Raw genomic sequence first — 23,916 nt, 5'->3', positions numbered from 1 at the left:
TTGATGCTGTAACCTGAATTCGTGAATTCGACCACTTAAGAGAAATCGCATGTCCGCTCGACGTGTTTGTGGCAATCGGTCGCTATCGTCGTGTCGGTATTTGTAGTTTTTTAAGGGAGGTGGACTCCGTGGTCCGAAACGGCGGCGACGTGGGAATGGCACTCCATTTCCCATTAGGCAATGCAGTGGCCACGCCTCCCCGCGTTTCCACCGCCTTCACTCCCACTCGGCTGGCCCGCGAGGAAGTCGCAAGATGGCCGCTGTCGCTTGGATGTGAGCTTCTCCTCCGCAACATGGAGCCGTGAGCCCGTACGACAGCGAGGGAGGCACCGTCGGGGTTTCCGCGTTTTCTTCTTTTACTTTATTTTCTTTTAAGCCGTAACACATTGACCCCCACCCGTCGGATCCGCCCCGGACTTGTGTCGGGAGTTTTCGTGTCAAAATCACGCCGGGGACCCTTGCCAGCAGCTAGCCGCACGCACGCGTACCCACACACTCACACGCAAATGCGCGCGCTCTCGCTTGCTTGCGTGCACGCACACGTACACACTTGGCAAAGACAAGGCGCCGCGGACACTGGAGTTTTATTGCGCGTTGTCTTTCGGCGCAAATGCGGAATTTGAACCCCTTTGGAGCTGACCGACTGGCCAAAATAGTCGCTATCAGTTGAAAGAGTCGCGCTCACCGCTCGCTTCAATATGTCCGTGAAGTGGCCGTCCAGCCCTGCTAACTTGTCTGCAGCCTAGCATTCTTTGCACGCGTGAGCCTTTCTCCGTATATTGTGTCGATATCGGACACTTTTGGGACGCGACCGAAAGCGACTCGGTATTCGAGAGCAGTCGATGTTGCGGTTGGAGCGAGCCCGAAACTGACAACTCTTTGTAGCTACGCTGGCCTTGTGGCTATCTTGGCAAAACCCACAGCGTTGGACGCGGCGCTGCCTACCAGAGCCCAAATAAAAAATAAAGGAGAAGCGTAATTTTTTTGGTCGCAAAAGTTGTCGAGCAGAATCGGGCGGCGGTCGCGGATGATCGGTCGCCTGGCTTGTTCGGGTGTCGCTAAAGCCGTCGGTCCACTCGTCACTCAGTCTTCGGGCAGACGGTTAGCTGCCAGTTAGCTAACTGGTCTCGCCCCGTTTCAACCACGGCGTACCGAACGTATTCCGAGCCGGCCCCCGGACACACGCACCGGCTCAACAACACCGTCATGGGCGTGCAGGGCTTCCAGGAGTACCTGGAGAAGCGCTGTCCCGGCGCCGCGGTGCCCGTGGACCTGCTCAAGCTGGCCCGGACGGCGGCCCGCCAGCCTCCTCATCCGCACCCGCACCATCATCCGCACCACCCTCACCACCCGGGGCCCATGCCTCCCCTACCCCCGCCTGCCAGGATCTTGGTGGACGCTGACTCGGGCCTGCAGCGCCTCTATGGTGGCTACCAGACGGACTGGGTGTGCGGCGGGCAGTGGAACGCCATGCTGGGCTACCTGGCTGCCCTGTCGCAGGCGTGCCTCTTCCAGGGCGGCCTGGAGCTGGTGGTGGTCTTCAACGGCACACTGGGCAAAGAGCGCTGGCCCGAGTGGGCGCGGCGAGCTCAGGGCCAGCGACAGACCGCGCAGCTCATCGTCAACCACGTCGGTGGCAAGGCCACCCCGCCCCCCCGGGCTTGGTTCCTGCCCCCAGCCTGCCTCAGCCACTGCGTCCGCCTCGCCATGTTCCGCTTCCGCGTGCGGGTGAGCAACCTTGCCGTCCTCGCTCTCTCCTCTTTCTCTCTGACACAATGCACCCCACACCCCAAAAAAACAAAACTTGACTGAACTCTGCAAGAATTAATCATTTGTCAAAGTAACCCACAACAATTTTGATCATAGATAAATCGTTTCAGAAATTGGTTTTCCTCCAAATTGTCCTCATTTCGGCCTCGGTCAAATATTCTCCTATTTATTTGGTCCCCCAGATAATTATGTTTGTATTGAAAACAAGGAGCCCAGTGGCCCCCGACCTCAAGTCTTTGTGCCGCACACTGTAAATCGATGCACATAGTAAAAAATGACTCCAGTCATCCTTGGTGCCAAATGGGCTGGAGTAAGGACATGTTTGTCAGCAACACCAAAATACCAAAGAAAATAATTCAAGGGACAAATCTGCAAATTTACCAGTTGTGTACGCTCGAGTGGAGGCCAAATGCACTTGTACTGACCGTCTCCAAAATGGATGAGCAAAATTGTAGCATTTAGCAGCGGCCTTGTTCGGTAAAAGCAAGAATTTTTACAGATTTTCTGTTGGATGTTACGTCCACGACAAAGTCATATAATCCATGTAAAAAAGGGAGGCAACTCGACCTTTTGCCAAACAAATGCTTCTTTGCACCCACGGTATGCGTAACCTGTCAGGGACGTGGCGTTGAAGTCTAAGCGGCTCGCGTCACAGCGCAAGCTAGTTGCCCTCCCTGCCTTGGCATGAATCATGAGCCACGTTGCAGCTCTCCGCTCCAAAAATGTTGGCAAGTACATTGCTCCCTGTTGCATGGTGCTATCGCGCAAATTGTTTGTTCTTTTGTTGTTGTTGTACTTGTTGCCACATTCAACAATGACAAACATATCAACAAATGTGAGTATGTGGCTGGGGGTGGAGTTTGCAATCAAACTTATCGCGTAATCAATTTTGATCTGATGGATCTACCAATGGAACAATTGCAAAAATATTCACCAGCAACAACTCAAATTCATTGCCTAGGATGCAAAGCACCGGTTTCAAAGTCCTAGTCTGGCATGCCGCATCATTTTATTGGGCCCGCGAAAGCAAATCAAGCATGTCAAGTGCCATGATTCTTGCGAAAGTACGAACGAAAATTTCAAAATGTCAACCACAATAACAGTAATTATTTTTGACTTCAGATTTGAAAATGAGTTATTCATTAATTTGTTGTACGCTGTAAATGTAATGTGCGCATGGGACGAAACACTAATTGCTTCCCAAAATTCACAACAGCCCCCCTCCGCGAGGAAACTACAATGTGGCTTGCCGCAAAAAAAAAACAAGTTGGACACCCCGATGCAAAGTATGCCGGGATAGCTTACACTCACTTATTGTTTCCCAAAGAACATCCCGGTATGTACAGGCATGGTTTGCATTTCTCTTCTGGACAAAAGTGCATTCATCATGTAGTGATGCGATGAGACCTTCTTGTTGTGCACTACTCGCGCCAGTGTCAAGAATAGTCAACATTGGCATATTTGTGAGTGTGAGTGTGTGTGTGTGTGTGTTTTAAAATAATGCAGGCAGCAGAGTGCAAATATTTTCTGGGAGGAAGTGTCTTTGCCTCCAGCCGTCTGATGCTTTGTTTGCTTGTTTTTAATCAAATTGAGCAGTAATTAAAGCAGGCCTTTAAATTGACTCATTTGCAAAATTTGAACTTGGTCATCATGACGCACGTAGTTAGAGAATTGCTGAGTGGCTATTGATAAGCTCCAAGTACTGGCGGTCGTTTTGATGGTCTTGAATTATATAGATGTAATTCAAGACCATCAAAACGACTGCCCAGCGTCTAGTACCAATATATATACAGGTAACATCCGATTTACGACCGGTACGAGTCACGACTACCCGCACTTACGACCGCTAGACTACGGCTCTCTAAAGGAGAGGCCCGAACACCCTATGGAGAAAGGTCATTTCGTCAGCAAATCTCATGATACAACTAAAGAGTCAATCATCTTGTTCTTACGGTCATGACCCATGGCTCGTGACCATAGATGAGGGTTGGGACGTAGATCGACCAGTAAATTGAGAGATTCACCGTTTGGCTCAGCTCCTTCACCACGACAGATCGGTACAAAGTCTGCATCACAGCAGATGCCGCACCGATCTGCCTGTCGATCTCTCGCTCTCTCGTACCCTCATTCGTGAATAAGACTCCCAGATACTTAAAATCCTCCACTTGGGGCAAGATGTCCTCCCCCACCCGCAGAGGGCACTCCACCCTTCTTCAACTGAGAAGCATTTTTTCAGATTTGGAGGTGCTGATTCTCATCCCAACTGCTTCACATTCGGCTATGAAATGCTCCAGAGAGAGTAGGAGAGCCCTGCTTGAAGGCCCCAACAGTACCACATCATCTGCAAAAAGCAGAGATGCTATACTGTTAAAATCCTCCACTTGGGGCAAGATGTCCTCCCCCACCCGCAGAGGGCACTCCACCCTTCTTCAACTGAGAAGCATTTTTTCAGATTTGGAGGTGCTGATTCTCATCCCAACTGCTTCACATTCGGCTATGAAATGCTCCAGAGAGAGTAGGAGAGCCCTGCTTGAAGGCCCCAACAGTACCACATCATCTGCAAAAAGCAGAGATGCTATACTGAGGCCACAAAAAACGGAACCCTTCGACGATTCGGCTGAACTTAGAAATTCTGTCCATAAATGTTATGAACAGAATGGGTGACATAGGGCAGCCTTGGCGGAGTCCAACCGCCACTGGAAACGATTCCGACTTACTGCCGGCAATGCGAACCAGACTGTGATATCGGTCGTATAGGGACCTAACGGCTCCTATACCCCATACTCGAAGCAGCCTCCACAGAACTCCATGAGGGACACAGTCAAACACCTCCAAATCTACAAAGCACATGTAGACTGGTTGGGTGACTTCTCATGCACCGTCGAGTACCCTGCTAAGGGTGTAGTGCTGTTCCACGGCGGGTACGAAAAGCACACTGCTTCTCCTCAATCTGAGGATCGACTTCATGACAGACCCTCCCCTCTCGTACCGGTGAATAGACCTTACCCTGGAGGCTGAGGAGTGTGATCCCTCTGTAGTTGGAACACACCCTCCGTTCACTCTTTTTAAAAAAGTGGGACCACCACTCCGGTCTGCCAATCCAGGGGCACTCTCCCTGATGACCACGCGATGTTGCAGAGGTGTGTCAATCAAGACAGCCCCACAAATCCAGAGCCTTGAGGAACTCCGGGCGGATCAAAACTAAGCGCCCCATCTTCACTGTCCACAGTATTAGTGGTGCACTGCTTTCCCCTCCTGAGACGCCGGATGATGGACCAGAATTACTTCAAAGCCGTCCGGAAGTCGGCTTCATGGCTTCACCGAACTTTTCCCATGCCCGAGTTTTTGCCTCGGCAACCACCAAAGCGGCATTCCCCTTGGCTAATCGATACCTGTCAGCTGTCTTTGGGGTCCCACGGGCCGTATAGGTCCGATCGGACTCCTTCCTCAGCTTAACGGCATCCCTTATAGGCCCGATCGGACTCCTTCCTCAGCTTAACGGCATCCCTTACTGCTGGCGTCCATCAGCGAGTTCGGGGGTTGCCACCACGACAGGCACCAACGACCTTACGGCCACAACTCCGATTGGCCACCTCAACAAGAGAGGTACGGAACATGGTCCATTCAGACGCAATGGCCCCCACCTGCCCCGGGATATGTGAAAAGTTCTGCCCGAGGTGGGAGTTGAAATACCTTCTGACAGGGGATTCTGCCAGACGCTCCCAACAACCCCTTACAACACCTTTGGGTCTGCCGGGTAGGACTGGCATATTCCCCACCATTGGAGCCTACTTTCCACCAGGTGGTGATCATTTGACAGCTTCGCCCCTCTCTTAACCCGAGTGTCAAAAACATACAGCCGCAAATCCGATGATACAACTCCAAAGTCAATCATCGAACTGAGACTAAGGGTGTCCTGGTGCCAAGTGCACATGTGGACACCCTTATGTTTGAACAAGGTGTTCGTTATAGACAATCCATGTCGAGCACAGAAGTCCAACAACAAAACATTACTCAGGTTCTCAGGTAAAATGGCTTCAAATGACTTCTACTGGACGTATTTTAATAAGATTCTACTCCACCGCATATAGCTATATTTTACGTCTTAAGACTCGCGCTGAACATTCAGGAAGTCTTGTTTTTGAGTTGGTGACGAGTCCGTACGTGACGTCAGAAAAGGACCGCCTCCTGACCGTAAAAAAGACACATTGTAGCGTCTTTCCATCACGTCAATGTATTTTGCTGTACTGTTTTTTTTTTAACTTTGTGTTAGACCCAAAAGCCGCCAGCAGAGGGAGTCCAAGCTCCATGGAAGGAATTTATCAGCCTGTGGAAACGGGTTGATTCATTCCTCGCAGCTCGGTGGCCATTTTCTTGCCTCTTTTTGGGTGAGACATTCCCCCCCGCCCGTAAATTCTTTAATCGATTGCAAACATGTATGCTTTCCTCTTCAGAACTATTTGAATCATATTCATAACTGGATGTGTAACAAGAAAGCATATTATCCGAATCTGAAGCCATTGTTTTTATTCTCCAGCAATGCAAGACGTCTTGGCGTGACGTCACAACTGGGGGCGGGACTTTCTGAAAATGCCCAATTCGCAGCTCATTTTTTTGCAGATTTTGGACATTTTAAGTCATTTTTATTGGTGTTTTGCATTTGAATAAAACTATCATACTGCGTGTTTTGGGTATTTTAGATGCTATAAAACGTTTTTTGATTTCAGTTAAAAAACAAAAAAGTGACGTTGGTTGCCCTTTAACTACTTCTTGGTGCATATGCACAAACAACAGTCAAGACCCGTCCCCCCACCCGAAGGCGGAGGGAAGCAACCCTCTCGTCTACCGGGGTGAATCCCGGCGAGCTAGGGGACAATGAGTATGCCCACACCTGCTCTACGCCTCTCACAATGGGCAGTTCTAGACTGGAAGAACCCCTCTAAGAGGGCTGGTACCAGAACCCAGGCTGTGTGTGGAAGCAAGTCCAACTATATCTAATCGGAACTTTTCTACTTCTGACACCAGCTCGGGCTCCTTCCCTGCAAGAGAGGTGACATTCCATGTCCCAAGAGCTATCTTCTGCAGACGAGGATCGGACAGCCAGGTTCCCCGCCTTTGGCTGCCACCCAGCTCAGATTGTACCCGACCCCTTTGGCCCCTCCATGAGTGGTGAGCCCTTGAGAAGGGGGACCCACGTTGCCTCTTTGGGCTGAGCCCGGCTGGGCCCCATGGGTGTAGGCCTGGCCACCAGGCGCTCGCCAAAGAGCCCCATCTGCAGGTCTAGCTCCAGAGAGGGGCCCCGGTGACACCTGTCCGGGCAAGGGCAAACCAGATCCATCCATGTTTTTCATCATAAGGGGTCTGTTGAGTCATACTTTGTCTGGTCCCTCACATAGGACCTGTTTGCCATGGGTGATCCTGCCAGGGGCATAAAGCCCCAGACAACTTAGCTCCTAGGCTCATCGGGACACACAAACCCCTCCACCACGGTAAGGTGACGGCTCATGGAGGGGGTCACCTTCATTTCCTTTCAAATATCTCTGTCTGACACAGCTCCTGTCACTTCCAGAAAATGGTATCAATGCCTTAACTCATTCACTGCCAGATGTGCAAAAATGTTTCCATTCCAGTGTCAGGGTTTTTGCCACTTTCACACAAATTGCAGGACCTACAGAATATTGAGTTTTAAAGGACAACCGACGCCTCCGCACAAGTTGTGACTATACCTTGTATAATCACTTCAAATGACTTCTACTGAGCGTGTTTTACAAAGATTCCACCACATATAGCTGTATTTTACGTTTTAAGACTCGCACTGGACATTCAGGATGTCTTTTTTTCTTTTGAGTTGGTGACGATACCTACCGTGACGTCACGGTAGGTATCGTCACTGTCCGAGAAAGCGACACAATGCATTTTGGGTACTTTGTTTGGTCTGCAAACTTCGTGTTGATTCGTGTTGATTGCGAAATTAAAAGGAAAACACATAAATAACGTGATGGTGAATCGTTGTGTGTTGCACCAAGACTACTATTTGATACTAGCTGACACAAATTCCCTTCTGACAAATCAACCCATTTCCAACGGCACTTGGGCTCCATCTTGAGCATTTTCAGGGACGCTACATTGCAGTCCTGACACCTTAAAATGACATGGAAGGACTTCTTTAATCGATTGCAAACATGTATGCTTCCCTCTTCAGAACTATTTGAATCATATTCATAACTGGATGAGTAACAAGAAAGCATCTTCTCCGAATCTGAAGCCATTGTTTTGATTCTCGAACAAGGCAAGACGTCGTAGCGTGACGCCATCAACACGAAGTTTTCAGACCAAAGTACCGCAAAATGCATTGTGTGTCGCTTTCTCGGTCAGGGGCGTTCCCTCCGTGACGTGACGTCAGGAATCGTCACCAACCCAAAAACAAGACTTCCTGAATATTCAGCTCAATAGAAGTCATTTGACGTGATTTTACAATTATGGACACAACTTGTCCGGAGGCATCGGTTGTCCTTTCACAACAGCTGAAGCTGTAACAAAGCACAACAATGCTACCCCCTTGTGGAAGGGTTGGTTTAAACGCACCCTCCTCCTGCAAGATAAAAACAAAAGCCAAACAAATTCACGAATGGCGCACCATGTTACGTTTCAATTCCCGAACACATTTGGGAATGGCAGTGAATGAGTTAATATCTGAGTATTTTGCAGAGCCGTGGTATCGATACTGCCGTCGTATGTGGATTTTCTTGTTTTGGATGTTCCGTTTTATTGGATTGTGATGGTCCATCCTTGGGTTCATCATCGCTTGGCAAGAAGACGTTTTGTAGAAATCTATATCTACATTTCATGGAGTGGTGGCAATTGGTTGTGAGCTTTTTTTGCAGGACTTTGTTTATTTTTTTTCCATTTGTGCTCTGGGGGAGGCGGCATTGACGACTGTATTAAGTTTTCGCCATGCGTGAAGCCCACGGTCAGCTTCCCAACATGGGATGGATCCACAATGTGTCCCTCGGCTACTTTGAAACAATGCCAGCCAGCGTTTGTTGTGCAGCCCCCCCCCCCCCCCAATCCCATTGCAAAGGGCTCTTGCGGGGTCCTGGTCATCAGACAGGCACGAAAAGGTTCTGATGACTTTGTCCACTCTTTGTGCAGGTTGTGCAGACGTTGGAGGATCATCACCAGGAAGTGCTGTCTCTCTACAGGGACTACGGATTCGCTGGCCTGATTGCTCAGGATTCGGAGTTTGCGCTATGCAACGTGCCGGCCTATTTCTCCTCGCACGCGCTCAAGCTGAGCTGGAATGGCAAAAACCTGACCACGCACCAGTACCTGCTGTCCGAGGCCGCCAGGCAGCTCGGGATCAAGACTCAGCATCTGCCCTGCTTTGCTGCTCTGCTGGGTAAGGGACGCAGCACGTCTGTCGTCCGTGTCCTCGTCCGTGTCCCCGTCCATAGTCTGTTCACACAAGAAGCCTTTGAAAGAGCATGTTTTTCCACCCTTTCTTTTTCTTCGGTGAAGGAAATCATATTCTGCCTGATGAAGACCTGGCTGCCTTCCACTGGAGCCTGCTGGGACCAGAACACCCACTAGCATCCCTCAAGGTAGCGAGCGTAGCCCTCAAAGTCTTCAAGCGCTAATTCTTCTCCGGAAAGAGTCCATGTTTCTTGTATTGTCGTGTCGGCGCAAATAGGCCGTCATCATTGGATTTTTTCCTTGTGGCGCTCACCTGTCGTGAAGTTTCTACACTTTTTTGGTGGGCCGCGGGGGGTTCCAATGCTTTGCATCCAACTTTGACAATGCTTTCTCGCTTTCTCTTTGACTTTTTCATTTTCTTCAATGGTAATTGGCATTTTGTGCATCCCAAATGCAGTACGATTACGTAAGTCATATAGAGACGGACGGCCATGATACTTCTGACACCTGAACCGCAAATAAAAAAAAGGAGCGGAAACGGATAGCACCAATCCACAGATGCTTGATGACCTTTAAACTGCAAATGAAACATTATCAAGCCTAATACTGCTGATGGACATTTAACTCATTCACTGCCAGACGATGTGCAAGTACTGTATGTGTCCACTCCAGTGCCAGGGTTTTTGTCATTTTCACTCACGTTGCAGGATCCACAAAAAAATAGTTTTAGAATCAGAATCATCTTTATTGCCAAGTATGTAGAACACACAAGGAATTTGTTTCCGGTAGAACATGCTGCACTAGTATCATCATCAAAAAATTGCAAAGAGGCGCGATACAGTTCTATTTGGGTTACTGTTTAGCGTTAATGGCTTGGGGGAAGAAGCTGTTTAAGCTGTTTCCCTCCCTTCATGGGAGGGAAAAATATTGCCAGAAGCCAAAGCTTCAAACCCCCTCCCTCCCACAAAAAAACAAAACCCGAACAAATTCGGGAATGGTGCTCCAGTTCATGCTTTTCAAATCCCCGAATAAATTTGGGAATGTCATTGAATGAATTATCTAAGGGAAAAGGGTACCCTGCTCATTTGAAGATTTGTCGCCGTCACAGGTGCGAGCCCATCAGTTGGTGCTGCCGCCCTGCGAAGTGGTGATCAAGGCCGTGTCCGAGTACGTCTCCTCCATCAAAGATCTCGGCAACCTGGACGCCATCGCCAGAGATGTCTTCAAGCAGTCGCCGGTGAGTCACCTTGAAGAAAATGTCGGATTGGACCCTTGCCGCTATTTGCCGGAGCCAAAGCCCCAAAGCATGGGCAATCGCGGGAACCTCTTTTGTGGGTGTTGCTTCAACCAAGCCTTTCGGGATTTGGGAATTGAACATTTCTGTTCCCGCAATTCATTGGCTCTTTTGACAAAACGTGATCTTCTCCAAACTTGGCGCAAATGTGTCTTTTCTGGCGGACAAGGTTGTGTTGGGTGTGAACACGCGCGCTTGTCTGTTTCGCCCGCAGTCTCGCATGGAGGACAAGGTGGATCGCTTCAAGAAGGCTGTGGACTATTTCTCAGCCGCCTCAAAGCCACGATCGCCTAACCTGGGACCTCCCACTTTCATTTGTGAGTCACACCGATCGACTGATGAATAACTAGTTTTCAAATTTGAAGTGCAAAATAATGACTGTTGTTTTGGTTTCTATCGGACAACTTGACATTTTGGTTCGGACTTTAGCAAGCATCATAAAATTTTGCAAGTTTGATTTGCTTTCGGGGGCCCAATAAAATAATGAGGCGGGCCCGATCTGACTTTGACACCTGTGGTCTACATAAACAAGTCAGTGAGGGGTCAGGCTGAACCATTAATAGCATTCATGATATCATTGCCATTTTTCTGTGATTGTCTTGCAAGCGATTGAGGGTGTACCCCGCCGACTGCCCAAAGGCCACGGGTGTGGGTTTCATGTTCTTCCCGTGCAGGCTTGGCTTTTGTCTGGGTGCTCTGGTTTCCTCCAGCATTCAAAAAGCACGCATGGCAGGTTAACAGCGCACTCTAAAATTGTCCATAGGCGTGACTGTGGGCGCGAGTGGCTGTTTGCCTTTGTGTGCCCTGCAATGGGCTGCCAACTGGTTCAGGATTGACTGGGTGAAGGCTTCTGGTATAGGCTTCGACACGCCATTTGTGTGCGGGTGGGGGGGTTGCCGTGCAAGCTTTCAGCAACAAGACATTGAGGCGAGCATTTAACGAGATGAAAAGCAACCATGGCCATATACTTGCGTTGCTATTTTGTGACGTTTTGTTAACGTGGAATGTCAGGGCGGGCGTGCGAGGAAGCGTCTGCCCAGATGTGCGGCGCCCATGTATTTTGAATTGGATTTCATTTTCTGTGTGCCGCCCATGTCTGATTAAAATATTGACTTTGATTTGCATGCCTGCGATTTTTGAGTGCACGCAAAAAGACCGCAGCCGTCAAATGTTTCCTGAATAAACCCAAGAAGATGTTTAACCGGATTGAATCAGAGACACGCCAAAGAGCCTTGAAAGATGTTGCCTTTATGCAGTCCCCTGAGGGAATCACAACCTTTATAGGACAACAGACGCCTTCGGACAAGCGGTGTCCATAATTTGTAAAATCACTTCAAATGACTTCTACTGAGCGTATTTTACAAAGATTCCACGGCATACAGGTATATTTTACATTTTAAGACTCACGCTGAAATTCAGGAAGTCTTGTTTTCGAGTTGATGACGATGTCTGACATGACGTCACGTCTGGAACGCCCCTGACCGAGAAAGCGACACACAATGCATTTTGGGCACATTGTTTGGTCTGAAAACTTCGTGTTGATCCGTGTTGTTAGCGAAATTAGAAGGAAAAAACATAAATAACGCGATGGTGAATATGTGTTGCACCAAGACTACTATTTGATACTGGTTTACACAAATTCTCAGCAGACAAATCAGCCCATTTCCAACGGAACTTGGGCGCCATCTTGTGCATTTTCTGGGCGCTACATTGAATTCCAGACGCCTCAAAATGAGACGGAACGACTTCTTTAATCAATTGCAAACATTTATGCTTTCCTCTTCAGAACTATTTGAATCATATTCATAACTGGATGAGTAACAAAAAAGCATCTTCTCCGAATCTGAAGCCATTGTTTTGATTCTCGAGCAAGGCAAGACGTCTTGGCGTGACGTCACTACCTGGGGGCGGGACTTTGTGAAAATCCACAATTCGCAGCTCAATTTGTTGCAGTTTTAGCACACTTTAAGTCATTTTTATTGGTGTTTTGCATTTCACTAAAAATGCCTGGCAATTTTGGGTATTTTAGATGGTATAAAACGTTTTTCTGATGTCAGTTAGGAAACAAAAAAAATGGTGTCGGTTGTCCTTTAAAGGGAAAAGGAAATTGCACTTCCATTCTTTTCATTCAACTAATGACTGCGTCTGTGTTTCAGTACCCGGGTTTGGGCCAACTCCATTTGGGGGACCCTCTGGCCACATAGGACTGATGCATCCTGGCAAAAATCAGGTACTTCTCTTTTTTTTTCAATTCAGCACGTGATGTGATTTTCATTGATTGATTGAATTATTATGATCATTTTTTTTCTCCGTCCCTGCTCTCAGTTCCCCTCTCCCCAGGTGGCCGGCTTCAAAGCGCCTTTTGCAAACGCCCCATTCGGACCGGGCTGCGCCCCCCTGTTCCACAACCCGCCATCGCAAGAGTGCAACGATTCGCCGGTGGGAAAGATGGGATTTTCTGATTGGTCCGCGCCGTACGATTCCTCTCAGAGTGGGGGGCGTTTGCCCAATCATCATGCGGGCGCTCAGTCGGGTCCTTCTCCGTCGCCTTCCTCGTCATCGGATGGTGACGAACCCAATGAAAACAACGCAAAGTAAGGCGCAAACCAAAATTGGCATGACTTTGCGAGCAACTCATGGCGATCGACGCAACGCCGAATTTGACGTTGACGGAAGGACTGAACATTTTGAGTGCAGCGCAAGACGGAAAAGTGGATCGGAGGACTATTTTGTGAAGCTATTTTGGTTATAACTTCAGCTGTTGTGAAAGCGCGATAGAAACCAGCTTCCCCACCCAATTTTTGTTTTGGATTTTACTCTGTCTGAGTTTTGCTCGCACCGTTAGTCTTCCTCACATGCACAAAGACACACAGTTGTACTTTTTTTTTTTTTTTTCCACCTCGTGGTCGACCTGGGACTAGTTTGCGATCGACGTAATGGGCGCCCTTGTAGTCGATGTTGCCGTCTGGTAGGATTTTTATCAGCGAGCTTTTAGTGTAACGTTTCGGATAAAAGAATTGGCAGCTGGGCGGCCCAGTAGTCGAGTGGTTAGCACGCTGGCTTCACAGTGCAGAGGTCGCTAGTTCACGTGCCGCTCCGGCCTCCCTGTGTGGAGTTTGCATGTTCTCCCCGGGCCTGCGTGGGTTTTCTCCGGGTCCTCCGGTTTCCTCCCACATTCCAAAAACATGCATGGCATGCAGATTGAACACTCCAAATTGTCCCTAGGTGTGGTGTTAGTGTGAATGGGTATCTGTGTGCCCTGCGATTGGCTGGCAACCAATTCAGGGTGTCCCACCGCCTCGTGCCCAAAGACAGCTGGGATAGGCTCCAGCACCCCACTCGACTGTAATGTGGAATAAGCGGTACGGAAAATGGATGGATGGATGGATGGATGGATTTGCAGCTCAAGAGGAGACGGCTGGATGTTTATCGTCCTTGTAGGATACACATTGGCCTCGCCACGCCGGTAGTTTCATATGTACTGCTTGAACTCCCACACACACAAAAAAAGAAAGAATGAAAAAAATGGAGCTCATTCGACGCGGTTTGACCCGTGCTCGTTCTCATAGCCATTTGACAGACAAGTCATCGCGATGGGAGGATCCTGGCGGGAGGGAGCGCTCAGCCTCTGGAGATGGTTCCCAAGGCAACGGGAGCGCCTCAAGCATTCCTTCACTGCTCTCTATGGCGACTCGCAGTCACATGGACATAACCACGCCCCCCCTGCCTCAGGTTTGTCTGCAAACCCTGATTTTTTTTCTGCCGACTGGACCCACCCACCTCGTGTTTTCTTAGGTTAGTGCCGAGGTTCTTCGTGTGGCTGAACACAGACACCGACGAGGGCTGATGTACCCGCAGATTTACCACATCTTGACAAAGGTAAATGTTTCCTTACTTTGGTTTGGCTTTGTTTTGCTCCCGTCTTAACGGTGGACTCGCTTCTGGCCAACAGGGAGAGATGAAAATGCCCGTTTGTATCGAAGACGAGTGCAACGGCGAGCTGCCTCCCGCCTCTCTGCTGTTCCGCGCCGCACGACAGTACGCCTATGGCGTCCTCTTCAGTTTGGCTGAAACACAGCGCCGCCTGGAAAGACTCGCCCTCCGCAAGCGAGCTCCCTTGGAAGGTTGGGGCTGGGATTCTCAAGCATTCGGAGGTGGCAAACCCCGTCATCTTTTTACAACTTGTGTCAAAGGGGCTATGTTCACACTGAAGGACCATTCCGTTTTAGTTTTCAAATGCCCCCCTGGCCCCATGTCAATATCAACGATCCAATTGGGATAACCCCCTGCATATGAAACTTCCTTAAAGGACAACCGATGCCTCTGGACAAGTTGTGTCCATAATTTGTAAAATCACTTCAAATGACTTCTACTGAGCGTGTTTTACAAAGATTCCATGGCATTAAGCTACATTTTACGTTTTAAGACTCATGCTGAATATTCAGGAAGTCTTGTTTTCGAGTTGATGACGATGCCTGACTTGACATCACGTCTGGAACGCCCCTGACAGAGAAAGCGACACACAATGCATTTTGGGTACTTTGTTTGGTCTGAAAACTTCATGTTGATCCGTGATGATGGCGAAATCAGAAGGAAAACACATAAATAACGCGATGGTGAATCGTTGTTTGTTGCACCAAGACTACTATTTGATACTAGTTGACACAAATTCCCAGCAGACAAATCAGCCCGTTTCCAACGGAGCTTGCGCGCCATCTTGTGCATTTTCTGGGACGCTACATTGGAGTCCTGACGGCTCGAATTGATGCGGGAGGACTTCGTTAATCAATTGCAAACATTTATGCTTTCCTCTTCAGAACTATTTGAATCATATTCATAACTGGATGAGTAACAAGAAAGCATCTTCTCCGAATCTGAAACCATTGTTTTGATTCTCGAGCAAGGCAAGACGTCCTAGCGTGACGTCACGAACAAGGGGGCGGGACCTTCTGAAACCCGCCATTTCTGAAGTCATTTTGAAGTAGTTTTGGGACACTTGAAGTCATTTTGATTGGTGGTTTGCATTTGACTAAAAATATCAGCCTGCGTGTTTTGGGTATTTAATATGCTGTAAAACGTTTTTCTGATGTCAGTTAGGGAACCAAAAAAATGGTGTCGGTTGTCTTTTAAGCTCTGTTTCTGATGCCACCACAGTCTGTACGCTGAGGTGAGGCTCGGCCTAAATGCCCGCAAAAGGCCCCAGACGTCACAATTGACAAAACAAAAGGAACAGAAAATGGTGTCGTGTACTGTGGGCGCCCGTCGCTTGATGGATGGCCGCATTCTGTGCACCTAACTTGTTGGTCTTGAGTTTTGAGACATCGCCATCAAGACGGGCTTGGCTCCAAAAATCCAAACTGTTGGCGGGCATCGTCCTTTGCGGTGTGAACGTTGCCTGAGCGTCTTCATTTTATTCATTGAGAAAGTATTCGCGACGATACATTTGGAGACGCGCGCCGGCACTGTCTGGACGAGTGGCCGTAATGTGTCCGACCAACGTGCCTCATGACAAAGTCGGAGGAGAAAATGGCCCTCATCCAGGCAACTCTATGCATTTTACACGCAAATATATTGGTGGCACGCTAGTTAGCAAAAGAGGTGACCAAAAAACGGCTTGGCTCTCGGACGTATGGCCATAATTAACCAGCGAGCCGCTGATTGCACGGCCTTGTTTCAGTTCCCCCGGTGATCGTCAAAGAGTGGAGTAGCGGTAAAGCCAAGTCGGCGCTGACGCCTGAACTGATCCCGGCTCTTTGTTTCCGGGAGTGGACCTGCCCCAACCTGCGGCGCCTGTGGTTGGGTCGCGCCAGCGAGGACCGCTCCCGCAGAACGCGGGCCTTCCTGGCCTGCCTGCGCTCTGACTGCCCGGCACTCCTCAACCCCGCGCAGGTCCCACAGCATCTGCTGCTCATGTGCTGCGTGCTCAGGTGGGAGCGCGGAGGGTCCTCTTTCATAGAGGGATCGGCCGCAAAAATGTTGCAATGTGGTGGGCTGGCTGCGACGTAGCCAACGAGCCTCCCTTGTCGCTCAGGTATATGATGCAGTGGCCTGGTGGGAGGATCCTTCAGAGGAATGAGCTAGATGCCTTCTTGGCCCAGGCCGTTTCCAACCAGCTCTACGAACCCGACCAGCTGCAGGAGCTCAAGGTAGGCGCTCGCCCGACCAACCGGCCGCCCGCCCGTCCCCATTTCCGGTCCCTGCATTGGTTTTGGCTCTTCTCAGGTGGAGAAGGTGGACGCCCGCGGCGTGCAGCTGGCGGCTCTTTTTATGGCCGGCGTGGACACGGCACTCTTCATCAACGATGTGTGCGGCCAGCCGCTGCCTTGGGAGCACTGCTGTCCGTGGGGCTTCTTTGACGGCAAACTGTTCCAGAGTAAGCTGGCCCGCGCCAGCCGCGACCGCTCCGCCCTGCTCGACATGTGCGAAGGCCAGGTATGAGGGGGGCCGCCGAAGTCTGCCGAAGTCCGAGAACGACTCTGCCCACCCTCTTGCTGCTTGCCCGGCAGGAGGAGCTTGTGTCTAAAGTGGAGAAGATGCGTCAGGCCATCCTCGAAGGCATCAATCTGTCTCGGCCGCCCCCTCCCCCTCCTCCTCTGCCGCCGCCCGCCTTCTTGCCGCCTGCCATGGTGCCCCTTCTACCCTATGCCCCCCCTCTATCCACCCCGCCCCATGGGCGGCGTGCCTCCCCACCACCCGCATCATCCGCACCACCCTGCCCAGCACAGAGCAAGAGCTTTCCCAGGTATACTCGCCCGGCAATTTTTCTTCATTGGGCTCGGTCCTCACCCCTTTTTGGATTCCTCCTCCCCAGGCATCCAGTCCATCCCCCCTCAGGGCGGAAAGTTGGAGATTGCCGGCATGGTTGTGGGCCAGTGGGCTGGGAACAAACCCATCCGCGGCAGAGGCGGCTTCAACATGCAGGTGGTTTCAGTCGGCGCCGGCAAAGGGTGAGCCATCATTCTTCCTTGAAAAACAACAATACAAATAAAAGTCGTGTACAAAGTCATCACACCTCATTTCCTTCCCGTGGGGGCGGGGGGCTTGCAAATGACTCCGAATGAGATCATGTCCAGAAGACCGCCATTTCTCAAAGTCCGCAATGTCAACGGGAGCGGAATGCGCCGCTTGCCTCATCACAGCAAAAACAGACTTCAGTATTTTTCAGCTCGGCACGAGGAATCAAGCGGTTGGCTTGGGGGGCATAGCGCCTTGGTTGAAACGCAGCCTGTATCGACCCCAGTCAAGGATGACGCCATGTACTGTTGTCCAAAACGTTTATTATGGAACACCATGAAAATTAAGACATTTAAAACAACAATTGACATTACTACAATATGTTCGACAAGACATACAGTAAATAAGCAAATTAATAACGCGCCATGTGCACCTTGTAAACCGAAAGTACACAAACTTTAATGACGTAGACTTTATCGTTCTCTTTCTCTGGCGATATCTCTCACAATTTCTCTGGTTCTGTTTTTCAATCTCTGCCTACTTTTGGCACATTGAAACACATGACACTCAACCTGAAGTGATTATGACAAACTATTCTAAGTATGAAGGAGGTCTTGAAGAAAAACAAATATGACGGTTCACATAGAAACATTAAACACCATGACAAAACAACAAGCCCAAATAAATTTGTCATGGCAACCAATGACAATATTGGCGCAAGTTACACAGCTGATTGCCGCAAATCTTTGGTCGGTTGCGGAACTCTTAAGAGCCTCGCCGCTTCCACAAATGTAAAAGGGCCGCTTTGCTTTTTAGACTAACCTCTCATTCTAATTTCATCCACTGGCTGTTCAGCGCATTCCAAAATTGGCCGTTCTTTGGATTTGTAGCTTCCCAAGGTGGAAAGGTGGCAAGATTCAAGCCTGCTCCATCAAACCTACTTGCGCGACAGTTTAAGTAGAGCACAGGTGTCAAAGTCAAGGCCCGGGCGCTGAATCTGGCCCGCCACATCATTTTATTGGGCCCGTGAAAGCAAATCAAGCATGGCAAGATGCTTGCTGAAGTCCCAAACAAAATTTCAAATTGTCCCATGGAAACCACAATAACAGTCATTATTTTTTATTTCAGATTTGAAAACTAGTTCTTCATTCATTTTTAATCTTCTTTTCCTTTCAGCTTTTCCCTTCAGGGGTCGCCATAGCGAATCAGTGTCCTCCGTCTAACCCGTTTTGTGCATCCTCTTCTCTCACACCAGCTACCTTGATGTCCTCTTGACAACATCCATAAACCTCCTCTTTGGTCTTCCTCTCGATCTCCTGCGTGGCAGTTCAAGGCTCAGCATCCTTCCTCCGATATAGTCACTCTCTCCCCTCTGGACATGTCCAAACCGTCCCAGTCTGGCCTCTCTGACTTTCTCTCCAAAGCCTCTAATATGAGTTGTCCCTCTAATGTACTCATTCCTGATCCTATCCAACCTGGTCACTCCCAAAGACAACCTCAACATCTTCATCTCTGCTACCTCCAGCTCTGCTTCCTGTCTTTTCTTCAGTGGCACTGTCTCCAGTCCAAACATCATGGCTGGTCTCACCACCATTTTATACACGTTTATTTCATCCTAGCTTAAACCCTATCACACATCACACCTGACATTTTTCTCCAGCCGCTCCAGCCTGCCTGGACATGCCTCTTCACCTCTTTTCCACACTCTCCATTGCTCTGGGCAGTTAACCCCAAGTACTTAAAATCGTCCACCTTTTTTATCTCTTCTCCCTGAAGCATCACTCTTGTACGTGGATCCCTCTCATTCACACACATATATTCCGTCTTGCTCCGACTGATTTTCATTCCTCTCTTTTCCAGGGCATACCTCCACATCTCTAGTTTCTCCCCCACCTGTTCCTTGTTCTCGCTACAGGACACAATGTCATCTGCAAACATCATGGTCCAAGGATATTCTTGTCTAACATCGTCTGTCACCCTGTCCATCATGATAGTGAATAAGAAGGGGCTCAGAGCTGACCCCTCGTGGAGTCCCACCTCCACCTTGAATTCCTCCGTCACACAGACAATACACCTCACAACTGTCTTACAGTCATGATACATGTCTTGCGCCGCGCTAACATACTTTTCTGTCACTCCAGACTTCCTCATGCAATACCACAGCTCTTCTCTGGGCACCATGTCATACGCTTTCTCCAGATCCGCAAAGACACAATGCAGTTCCTTCTGACCTGTGTACTTCTCTATCAGCATTCTTAAAGCAAACACTGCATCTGTCGTACTCTTCTTCTTTTTTTGGCATGAAGCCATACTGCTGCTCACAAATGTTCACTTCTGCTCTTTGTCTAGCTTCAAATAATCTTTCCCATAGTTTCATTGTATGGCTCAACAACTTTATTCCTCTGTAGTTACAACTCTGCACATTTCCCTTGTTCTTAAAAAATGGGCACAAGTACACTTCGTCTCCATTCTTCAGGCATCTGCTCACCATCTAAGATCTTGTTGAACAACCCAGTCAGGAACACCACTGCCACCTCTCCTAGACACTTCCGTACCTCAATTGGTAAACCATCAGTCCCGAGTGCCTTTCCACACTTCATCCTCTTCAGCGCCCTCCTGACTTCATCCTTGCTAATCTTTGCTATGTCTTGGTCCTCCAAGAGTTCCACTGGCTCCCGGTCAAATATAGAATCAACTTTAAAATTATTCTTTATACATTTAAAGCTATCCATAACCTTGCCCCCCCATACCTATCTGACCTTCTGCAAATTTCTATTCCCTCTCGTTGCCTCAGATCCTCTTCCTCCCTCCGCCTCTGTGTGCCCCACCCGTCTCAGCACGATGGGTGACAGAGCCTTCAGCTGCTCTGCCCCCAAACCTTGGAACTCAATTCCTCCCAACATTCGTAACATCGATTCTCTTCCCACCTTCAAGTCCCATCTCAAAACTCACCTATTTAAAATTGCATTTTCCGTGTAGCTCTCTCTCTTGTTTCTATTTATAATTGTATTTTATTCATTGCATTGTATTTGTGATTATATTTTATTTATTATAGGAGCTATGCTTGTCTGTGACTTTAAAGTGTCCTTGAGAGCTTTGAAAGGCGCTTAAAATGTAATTTTATTATTATTATTATTATTATTATTATTATTATTATTATTATAACAGTCACATCTTCGACTCTTTGTTCCTTCTCATTTTCCTCATTCTTCAATTCTTTAAAGTACTCTTTCCATCCTGCCATCACACTACTGGCACCTGTTGATACATTGCCATCTCCATCCTTATCACCCTAATCTGCTGCAAGCCCTTACCATCTTTGTCTCTCTGTCTCGCCAGCCTGTAAAGATCAGTCTCGCCTTCCTTGCTGTCCAGCCTAGCATACAAGTCATCATAGGCATCTTGTTTGTCCTTTGCTATCTTTACTTTAACAGTGTGCCACATCTCCTTGTACTGCTGTCTACTCTCTTCCGTTCTCTCAGTATCCCACTTATTCTTTGCTAATCTCTTTCTCTGTATACACTCCTGCACCTACCCATTCCACCACCTAGTCTCCTTATCTACCTTTCTTCCAGTCGATACACCAAGTACTTTCCGACCTGCCCCTCTGATTTCATTCGTTGTCGTTTGCCAGTCATCTGGAAGGACCTCTTGCCCACCCAGTGCTTGTCTTAACTCCTTCCTAAAAGTCATGCAACACTCTTCCTTTTTTAACTTCCACCATTTTGTCCTGAGTTCTGCCTTTGGTTTCTTCATCTTCCTCACTACCAGCGTCATTCTACACACCACCAATCTATGCTGTCTGGCTACACTCTCACCAAACACTACTTTGTAGTCACTGATTTCCTTCAGATCGCACCGTTGATAGAAAATGTAGTCTACCTGTGTACTCCTGCCTCCACTCTTATAGGTCACCCTATGTTCCTGTCTCTTCTGAAAGAGAGTATTCACAATGCCATTTCCATCCTCTTCGCAAAGTCAACCACCATCTGAACCACCATCTGTCCTTCAACGTTCCTCATCTGAGTCCAAACCTGCCCATCACCTCTTCATCATATTTGTTTCCTGCGCCAACATGTCCATTGAAGTCTCCACCAATTACAACCCTCTCACTTCTTGTTTTGTATGACTTCATCAAAGTCCAACCAAAATGTATCCTTCTCCGCCACTCACATCCTACTTGAGGGCCATACCCACTAGCAACATTTAACATCACACCTTCAATTTCTAGCTTCAGACTCATCATTCTATCTGACACTCTTTTTACTTCTAAGACATTCCTAACAAACTCCTCTTTTAAGATAACTCCATTTCTCTTTCTGTCTTGACCATGATAGAACAACTTGAAGCCTGACCCTAAGGTTCTAGCCTTGCTCCCTTTCCATCTGGTCTCCTGGACACATAATATGTCCACCTTCCTTCTCTGCATCATGTCAACCAGCTCTCTACCTTTACCTGTCATTGTTCCTACATTCAAAGTTCCTACTTTTAGTTCTATACTCTGGGCGTTCCATTTCTCTCTTTTCCTATTGGCACACCGCCCTCCTCTCCTTCTTCGACCAACAGTAGTCTATTTTCCACAAGCACCCTGGAGGTCAACAGTGCCAATGGCAGTGGTTATTAACCCGGGCCTCGGCCGATCCGGTATCAGATTCAGAGGTTTGATTCGCATGTTCGTTTTGGCAAAAATTTTACGTTGGATGCCCTTCCTGACATAACCCGCTGTATTTATGGGATAAATAAGACACTGGCTTGTGTCCCCTTGTGGCTACATTTGTTCATTAATGTGCAATGTGTTCTGTATATAATATCAGTGTTTGAAATAACGTCTGCCCGGAGGCCCGGGGCGTACAACTATTATGTGGGGGTGAACGTTCGTTTGGCAATTTGCATACTCGGCACGGCAGCCAATCAGAAGCCTGTTTCGTGCTTCGGACTACACCCTGACTGAAAAGTGTACTTGAGAGTTTTGAAAGGCGCTTAGAAAGAGGAGTACCCGTGGCAAAATCTTCAGCAAGGGATATCTACCATAAATTAAGCAAGGGAGCATTTGTGGCAGGTACTTCCTTAATTTAAAACAATCCTTTATACTTCGCAACAATGTTTTTTTTATGATTAGTTGTCTTATTGTGTTTCAAGTTGTGAAAAATGGGGCAGGCAATTTTATGGACGGGCAGGCAACTTTCCAGAGTTGTCTGCCCGGGTGTCCGCTAACTTTTTGACATGACTGAGTTTCAGACACTGATAATATGTAGAGGAGATGAAACATTCTAATGTCATTCTAATGTCTTCCCCAAATTCAACGCCCCCTGAAAGGAAACCGCAACTCCAATGTGGCCCGTCGTAAAAAAATGACTTTGACACCCTTGATGTAGAAGGATGAGAAGACAAATTGGGAAATTTCAGTCAACGGCATTTGATATTTTTGTTCCCATTGGGGGGTGGGGGGGGGGGGTGTCATGGCACCCGCCACCGAAAAGTTTTCCACTTGAGTTGCTAGCTGCCCGCGAGTCAATTGACTTGTCAAGTTTTTCAAAATGCACGCGGGAATCTTTCAATTCAAAAAAGGTTGAAACATATTGTTTGTCAAATAGACGCACATTCCTAGAGAAATTGAAATGGCAGCTGCCCATTGTGATGGATGACATTTCACACTGCTCGTTTTTCCATTTGCAGCAAGAGGTGAACAAATGCGGGGTTTTTCAGAATGCAATTGCGAGATTTGAAATTGTCGTGATTTGGAGAGCACAAATCTACTGAGCCGGAACTCCGGGCCAGGCCGGTGAACTCCCATGGGGTCGAGGCCCGGCGCGCCCAATTAAATGTTGCTCCTTTTACTCACCACAGGAGGGGAAAAGAGATGGCGGCAAAGCTACGGGGAGGCAAAAAAGGAAGTGCCACCAGAGTGCAGGTATGGCAGCCGCCCTCAAACTCACAAAGCCCGTTTTTGTGGCACAACGCCCTGACTTGTCCCCCCCACCCCCCAGACATCGTCGCCCCCTCCGCCCAGCAGTCCCCCCAAGCTCTCGGAGGAGGCCGGCCCAGCGCCAGTGGTCGGCGCCCGGCAGCTGAACGGCAGCTCAGGCGTCGTGGAGCATCCGCTGGAGCCGGCGCCCCCGGCCCAGCCCACCCAGTGTGCCTTAGCCAGCAGAGACAACCAATCGGAAGGGGGGCGGGCCCAGGGCCCCCGTTGCCTAGACGACTGCCCGCCAGATGCGGCGTTACAGAAGGAGGAGTGACGAATGGCGTCCTCGGAGAGAGTTTGTGTTTGACTGCCTTTCCCCCGTCTTGTAGCCCACCAACCGTCATGTCATCGCACGGAGCAGCGCTCGGCCGTGAGTGCCAAGCGCGTCCGCTGCTCCGTGCGATGTGCGTCCACGTGGTTGGCTGTCGCAACGGTTTTAGTTTTCTCTTGTCGTTTTTTTTTTTTTTTTTTTTTTTAGCAAGAGCGAGCCAGAGAGAGAGAGAGAGAGATCTTCTCCATG

The 23,916-nt window shown here is 48.8% G+C and overlaps 1 protein-coding gene across 1 annotated transcript; it reads left to right on the top strand.

Moving 5' to 3' along the window:
* The first annotated feature begins 213 nt into the window (after window positions 1-213).
* LOC148903579 (constitutive coactivator of PPAR-gamma-like protein 2) lies at window positions 214-23,815 on the top strand. Its single transcript, XM_089005291.1, is given in 18 exon segments — window positions 214-1,728; window positions 8,923-9,169; window positions 9,289-9,371; window positions 10,292-10,420; window positions 10,692-10,794; window positions 12,634-12,707; window positions 12,803-13,071; window positions 14,047-14,209; window positions 14,273-14,356; window positions 14,430-14,601; window positions 16,155-16,404; window positions 16,509-16,623; window positions 16,700-16,909; window positions 16,984-17,105; window positions 17,107-17,219; window positions 17,289-17,424; window positions 23,279-23,342; window positions 23,419-23,815. Coding segments are annotated over 18 exon segments (3,108 nt in total). The 5' UTR covers window positions 214-1,206; the 3' UTR covers window positions 23,671-23,815.
* Window positions 23,816-23,916: the final 101 nt, after the last annotated feature.

Source organism: Hippocampus bargibanti, linkage group LG01 (assembly GCF_051943395.1).
Source record: "Hippocampus bargibanti isolate YZ-2025 linkage group LG01, ASM5194339v1, whole genome shotgun sequence".
In the NCBI taxonomy this organism is placed as follows: domain Eukaryota; kingdom Metazoa; phylum Chordata; class Actinopteri; order Syngnathiformes; family Syngnathidae; genus Hippocampus; species Hippocampus bargibanti.
This window is presented reverse-complemented; position numbering and strand designations above follow the sequence as displayed.